Genomic DNA, 7,500 nt, shown 5'->3' on the forward strand with positions numbered 1-7,500 from the left:
GAGAGAGAGAGAGAGAGAGAGAGAGAGAGAGAGAGAGAGAGAGAGATAGAGAGAGAGAGAGAGAGAGAGACATAGAGAGAGAGAGAGAGAGAGAGACATAGAGAGAGAGAGAGAGAGAGAGAGAGAGAGAGAGAGAGACATAGAGAGAGAGAGAGAGAGAGAGAGAGAGAGAGAGAGAGAGAGAGAGAGAGAGATAGAGAGAGAGAGAGAGAGAGAGAGAGAGAGAGAGAGAGAGAGAGAGAGAGAGAGAGATAGAGAGAGAGAGATAGAGAGAGAGAGAGAGAGAGAGAGAGAGAGAGAGAGAGAGAGAGAGAGAGAGAGAGAGAGAGAGAGAGAGAGAGAGAGAGAGAGAGAGAGAGAGAGAGAGAGAGAGAGAGAGAGAGTGAGAGAGAGAGAGAGAGAGAGGGGAGCCAGAGAGAGAGAGAGAGGGGAGCCAGAGAGAGAGAGAGAGGGGAGCCAGAGAGAGAGAGAGAGGGGAGCCAGAGAGAGAGAGAGAGGGGAGCCAGAGAGAGAGAGAGAGGGGAGCCAGAGAGACTGGAAAGAGAGTAACAGAGAAAGAGAGAAAGAGAAAAAACAAGAGAAAGACAAAAGAGACAAATAGACAGAGCGAGAGTCAAACAGCCAGACAGAGACTGAGGCAGACTGAGCTAGACATAGGTAGACAAAGATAGACAGACAACATATCTTACACTTTGTAGAACTATGTTATCATAATAACTTGTTTAAAATCTATAACAAATTAATCCCTATTACTGGTTAGTCCTAGGTTGAAAGCATTAGAATGACTTGCCAGTGCAGCATGCAGATCTACAATACTCCAGAATCCACAGTAATGCAATAATGGCCAATGCTACACCAACACTGTCCCAAAGTCATTCCTAATTTATCTGTACAGTCCTTCTTTCAGGAAAACACTAGATATGATGGGACATTGCTAAATTGTTTCCACAAGCTGGTGACAGATGTACAGAGAAACCAGGATGCAGAACACTATATCTGCATGCCTTTGTAACCTAGCGGAAGAAACCAGCCCACCACAACCTCTCCAGACACCTCTCTAAGCCACAACCATAACACCCATTTCTCCTCTATAACCAAATCTCAAATGTCTTATATAATGTGCAAGAAGTCTGAGAGAGGAGAAAAGCTCTCTCGGGAAGTGCAAGGACGCAGGTGGCCTTCACTGATGACAGCAAGGAACCAGAGTTGGGACGGTTCCTCACCAACACATGAAACCACTGCATTTACATCTCAATTCCCTCTCACAACATCCCCAGGCGACAGTACGTACTCCTCTCAAATCCAAGACCCTGGTCTGCTGATACTACATTGGAAAAGAAACAATGAAAACAAAAAAAACGTTATGAGTTGTGCTCCTTTCAGTATGGGTGCAGAGAGTGAACTAAGCGAGAGGAGGAAACCAAACGAGGCTGGTGGTACGCTACTAGATTACAGTCCGGATGGGTATTTCTTGGCCCAATGCCGCTCCTGCTCCTGGTGTTGGACCTCACGGTCTGCTCTCTTTTGGCAGCGTGCACGATTAACTGCTGATCCTGGTGTTGGAGTGGAGGAATATTTTCAAAAATGCAGCTACCAGGACATTTATCCCAAATGCATTACGGGGAAGGAATGAAAAAAAAGTAACAAGTAAAAACATAATCATACAGGGAGTAAATAATATGTTCTATGGGGTAAGCTTAAGAAGGGGTATTGTAATACTGAAAAATATATAAATAATAAAAACTTAACATGAATGATGTTACCAATCTACTGGCTGATGTTATATAGATAATGATAACAATTAGCAATAATAACATTGATGTTAACAGTGCTAAAAGATGTGAAAAAATGAGCTCTAGAAGTGTCAAGGTCCCTAATAAGTGCCAAGTGATATTTCAATCATTCACACAACACAATATGAATTCTCATCAACCACATATATATGTATATAATAATACTAACCAAACAATGAACAAAGTGAACATGAAAAAAAAATCTTGCATTACTTTTTACAAATCAAAAGTTACAATAATACTCTTTTTAGGAGGCTGACGATATGCATCCCTCAAGGAACACCAACATGAACCTATCACAATCATTATCATTTCTCATACAATAGAAGCTCCAACAAATAAATCAGTTGCATACTCTGAAAGAAAAAATATATGCAAGAGATTCACTGTATCCTCCAGAAACAAAACATAAAAAATCATAAAAACAAATAAACAAAATAAAAGTCAAAAATAATAATAATTCATAAATAAATCATGAGACATTGCAAATCCTGGAGAACCTTATCAAATACCCGATTCAAAATGAATTAACAAATGAAGACAACCCCTCAAAAATGCAAAACCAAAGTTATCAAACCACAAAAGGACTCAAGTGTGTCAAACAAGCTCTAGTTGGCTCTAGAACTTCTGCCATCAAAAACCAGAATGGCTCCAGCATCCAAATAAAGTACAAGCAAAACTGAAATGGCAAAAAAGGAATAAAAATCTTTTTCCAGTCTTCTCCAATTAAGGAAGATACAGACCTGCTATATTTAATAAACCCACAGTAAAAATCAGTTTACCAGGTGATTCTCTTTCACCATTTGCAATTTTCTGCTTGCTGCAAAAAACATTTCTTCCAAAGAATGCTATCTACAATTCGGAAAAATAGGCCTTTGTTTTCATTCCTCTTCTCTTATATTTACATAATCATATCACAACATACTGTACATTCTATCGAGGAGAAACAAATCTAGTGGTGAAGTAGTCTTACTGCGCAAAACACCTGACAAACTCATTATTGATTAATACAAAAATATAACTGTCAGAACAGACTAATCAATATGCTAATGGGTGGCATGTATATACATGACATGGCATGACTGGACTTCTTCTCAAGAGTAGGCTTTGTTACCTAAACATTCAAATATACTGCATCCAAATTGATTATGTTGGGTTGCACGAGGATGACCAACTTTTGCATTCTGTGTCACTGGCTTGAAGAAGAAGGAACCTTACTTCTATTTGTAAAATCATGCACACACAAACCAACCAACATATTCATAAAATAAACATATTTACATCATGCTGTGGTCTTTTTTCTTATTTTTTTTATCAACACAGGAAAACAAGTTACCAGTCCTAGAATACACGGAGATTACAAAACTTACAAGCCAGTGGGCCACTTACCAAGTAACCTACCTAAATATTCCCCCTTTGGTCCCTTTGCCTCTAATAGCCTGATTGACCTCATATATAAGTACGTTTATTAAGACATCCAATACTAGGTACCTGGCTTTATGTACATTCACTCATCTATCTCTCTCACTACACACAACACACACACACACAAAAAACAAAAAAACTATTCCCTTTCTTTCTCTTTCTCAAACCTTGCTCCTCTTTTTCTTAAATTCCCCAACTCACCATTTTTTCAGATTTTTATAAATACAAAATGCTGAATTACATTTACAGATGTACAGCATGACAAAGTATGCTGAAAAATTTTCAGAGATCTTAAAAAAATATGATAGATAGATAGATCCCCTGAAATCTCAATTATCTTGCCAATATGCTGCTATATAATTTTAAAACTCGGTTCATCTACCCAACTGAATTTGGCTAATACAATCTCTCAATAAAAATATCATTACCAAAATAATCAAGAAATGACCTAAAAAATAAATAAACAAATAAATACACACAAATAACAGACAAAGTGAGAAAATAGGTAACCATGTCCAATGAGCAAGTTTATCCACACTCATGCTTTATCAGGGAAACAAAAACAGTACCTTAACAATACAATCTGTACAAAAAGCAAATGCCACAAATCAATATATACAAGTTGACTTACCAAAGAAACTCAACAGGACTGGTAGGAAGATGAGGCCATGAGCTGCACCGAAGAGCACAATCCCCAAGTACATTCTGAAGTAGAAGACCTGGAAGATCTTGGAGTGCGCAAATGCTAAGACTAGGATACCTCCAAACTTGGTGAAGGTGATTCCGGAGAGCACCTGCAAATACAAGCAAGTCCATGGTTTTTAGGGTCTATCTATGGTCTTTGTGATTTTCAAACTAGTCCAAAACCCAGACACCCACACAAACACAAACACATACCTATATATATATATATATATATATATATATATATATATATATATATATATATATATATATATATATATACATACACACACACATTATAAATCATCAATTATAAATTATAAATATACAAATACATAAACACATAGCAATCAGAATTTGAAGAAAAAAAAAATCTCAACTTAAAAGTAAGATATTCTTTAATTTTAAATTAAAGAAAATATAAACATTATAACCACATATCACAAACAGCGAGATAAAGCTACAACAAAAAAATTAAACCCAAGAAAATCAAACCCACCAAAAAATGCAAAACATCAGAGAATATAGAAGGATACCCTTAGGAACACACTAGAGAAACTCTTTACACTTACAGAGCTTCCCATTGTGATCAGAGCGTCTTTGGCACGAAGGAGTCTGGTGTCCTCGAGAGAGAGTGAAAAAGCATGGGTGATGTGACTGCAGAATTCCACTGAGATACCAACAGCCTGTGGCAGAAAGACAATATTTGGTATCGACACATATTAGTAATACAAACTGTATTTGAAATAAGAGAGTGAGGAAAAAAAACCATAACAAATGATGCATAGCAATCTTCCTAAATTCACTGAGGTATATTACCCACTGATAACAAATAATATATTCATTAGGATTAAAAGAGAAATATGAGAAAACATGATAGTACACATGAACACACAGTCCCTCCTTGAAGCAAATTAACATTTCATTCCTATTTCTTCAGACTTCTCTGATTAGAAAAATCTTTCCAAGTAAATACTTCCCTTTGAATATATCTAACAATTGCAAATAACATACAGAGATTGCAAACAAACCAAGAGATTAAATTTGTAACTCAGGTCTGCGTCACTCAATACCTTTTGCCAAATATAAAATTCACATAATGTACATCGGTGGAATGTAACTTATCAAAAAAGAAAAAAAAAGAAAATCTGGAGTTTTCTTCAGCAGTTGTTCTTTATACTGATTTTAGCAATTTTTCTTTTGCCCATCTTTCTAAAGAGCAAATTGGCTAACATAATCTGTAAGATAATACTTAAAAATACCTAAAACGAGCTTATCCAAACCCAAAGTGACATCCAAAATTAGGCTTTCTTATAATTTCTGTCATTACATAACATTTCTTACTCTATACATATACTTTTCACTCAAAGTATACTGGGGAGACAATTTATAATTTCTCAATTAGTACAAACAGACTATCATCTCTATTCCCATCATGATGACAGTGACAGAGACAATAATGATAATAAGGCAAACATATAAACTCATAATATTTTGCACATACCATAACCAGGTTGACCAGCGAGACGGCATTGAGGGAGATCCCCCACCAGTACATGAGTCCCCCTAGATTGATGAGAATCATGGTAATGGTTGCCATCACCACGAAGGAGGAAGCGATGTCCAGGCCTGAGAGGACAATGCTGACCAAGAACACCGTCACAAGGGATATGCCAAGCGATTTCAAGACATCGTGCCACATGGTGAGGTATTGTTCATAGAACACGTAGAACACACTGTTGGTGTGAGAAAATATAAAACATTTGTGATTTCATCAGACAAGTGTTTGTCAGCAGAGCCTTTCTCTTGTTCCACAGACTTATAAAAAATTCAAATATAAAAAAGGCATGATCATGCAGTGATATATCTAAAATAACTAATAACATATTTTAAAATTAATGCACCCTTTCCTCTTATCTAAATTTCCACTAACTATATCACTCAGAATTGAATCAAAGATTGATTCTTTTACACTGATATAGTTAATAGTTGACAGAGATAAACTTTTGAAAAAGACTTGTTTGCATGATAAAGGTCCTAAAATCCAAATTATTTACATTTATGACCTATTTGTTATTCATTCTCATTTACACAAGGTAGCTGGTGAACTTATTAAACTAAAACTACACATTATAAAAAAAACATACAAAGGCACTCTGATGCCCATCTTTTTCCCAAGTATACAAATAAATTACTCAGATACTGGAAAAAAAAATCTACAACCTCCTCCTACCTATAAGGGAAAACTTCATACACTGGTTCCTCCTGGCCCTCATTCAGGGTGTCTGTGATATTTTCTGAAATATCTCTGGCCCATTCTAGAGCCTCATAATAGTCTTTGGATGTCTTGAGAATAGTGTGATATGTCATGAAGTAACTGGCACCAACTGTTGTCTGGGTAAAGATAGAAAGCATAAATTTTGCTGTCAAATTAAAAAACAAAAAAAAAACAGCATATACTGGCACATATACTCAATAGTTACTTATATCTTCTTCCCTTTCATGTTAAACAAGCAGAAAGTAAAAGCAAATGTAACATTAATAAACTTCAGAGTCATACCTCATTTTTGTCTGTTGTTACAATTCTAACAGCTTGTCCATAAGCTGCATGCCCACCTTTAGGACACGACTCTCCTGGTACATCCTCCAGGAAAAATGGTAAGTACTGCATGAAGGAATCTGGATCGGGTCGCAGTCCATCCTTCAAGGAAAAGAGGGGAAAAAATGTTAAGGCCTGTGTATAGGTGGTCAGTTTAAATGGACTAAAAATGATACTTTGTCTCAATCTCCTGGGAAAGAGTCCAAGTAAGTACTTTTATTTCATTTAATTATTAATTTATCTTTTTAATTTCTTATACTCCAGGATATTTCTGAACAAGTGTTACATATAAATTATCTAACTCACTTATGACATCAACCAATCCTCTATCACCACAAAATACCCATTCTTCTCTAGAGAGTTATAAGAAGCTCCACCAACAGGATTTCATATTAGTTCTAATGATGTAAAAAACAAGGAAACAGGGGAAGATTCAAGTCAAATTCTCTCTCGTGTTCAGTGAATGAGGTCCCTTAAGGAAATCAATTTGCAGACAGCTGAAAACTACTTCCAATGGAGTATATTGGGATCTTACTTCTGTTAGGTTTATGTTGCAGTCGTCACAGTCAGACTCATAATCACTCGAAGGACAGAATGTTCCATCCTTCTTTACTCTGCAACATGGTGTATCATCACTTGGACTGTCCAGGTTGTAAATGGACCAGTCCATATAATCGTCAATCCATGAGGAGGCTGGCTGAGCGATGAAAGTTCTACGAAAGAATAGTTTGGTCATAATTATTATTATTATTTTTTTTTTTTTTGTAATATCTTAAACAATAAGAGCCAAATATTCTGAAGCAAGGGAGGATATTACAAAGCACAAACAGTAGAATTTCAACTCGAATCTAGCAGTTTTCCCTTAGAAACAGTACATTACTTACATCATTTCACATTATGCACTCCCTTATTTCCCTAAATTACTTGAAATGTAAACATCAATTCCAACCATACAAAACTATCCTTTAAACTTCACATAATCACTGAGGAAATGTTAAC

General features: G+C 36.1%; 1 protein-coding gene across 2 annotated transcripts in view; it reads right to left on the bottom strand.

Annotated features, from left to right (window-relative positions):
- Nucleotides 1-7,500, bottom strand: part of LOC125039416 (NPC intracellular cholesterol transporter 1-like) — a 43,446-nt gene that overhangs the window by 5,063 nt on the left and 30,883 nt on the right. Inside the window, exons 17-23 of one of the 2 annotated variants that reach the window (XM_047633313.1) lie at nt 7,037-7,214; nt 6,463-6,603; nt 6,136-6,296; nt 5,407-5,638; nt 4,475-4,588; nt 3,850-4,012; nt 1,446-1,553 (exon numbers count right to left, since the gene is read on the bottom strand). In XM_047633313.1, the coding sequence (XP_047489269.1) occupies nt 1,450-1,553; nt 3,850-4,012; nt 4,475-4,588; nt 5,407-5,638; nt 6,136-6,296; nt 6,463-6,603; nt 7,037-7,214 (1,093 nt within the window). In that variant the 3' untranslated portion in view covers nt 1,446-1,449. The remainder of the gene's footprint in view (nt 1-1,445; nt 1,554-3,849; nt 4,013-4,474; nt 4,589-5,406; nt 5,639-6,135; nt 6,297-6,462; nt 6,604-7,036; nt 7,215-7,500) is intronic. The other variant, XM_047633312.1, reaches the window with a different exon arrangement.

This window comes from Penaeus chinensis, chromosome 27, assembly GCF_019202785.1.
Source record: "Penaeus chinensis breed Huanghai No. 1 chromosome 27, ASM1920278v2, whole genome shotgun sequence".
In the NCBI taxonomy this organism is placed as follows: domain Eukaryota; kingdom Metazoa; phylum Arthropoda; class Malacostraca; order Decapoda; family Penaeidae; genus Penaeus; species Penaeus chinensis.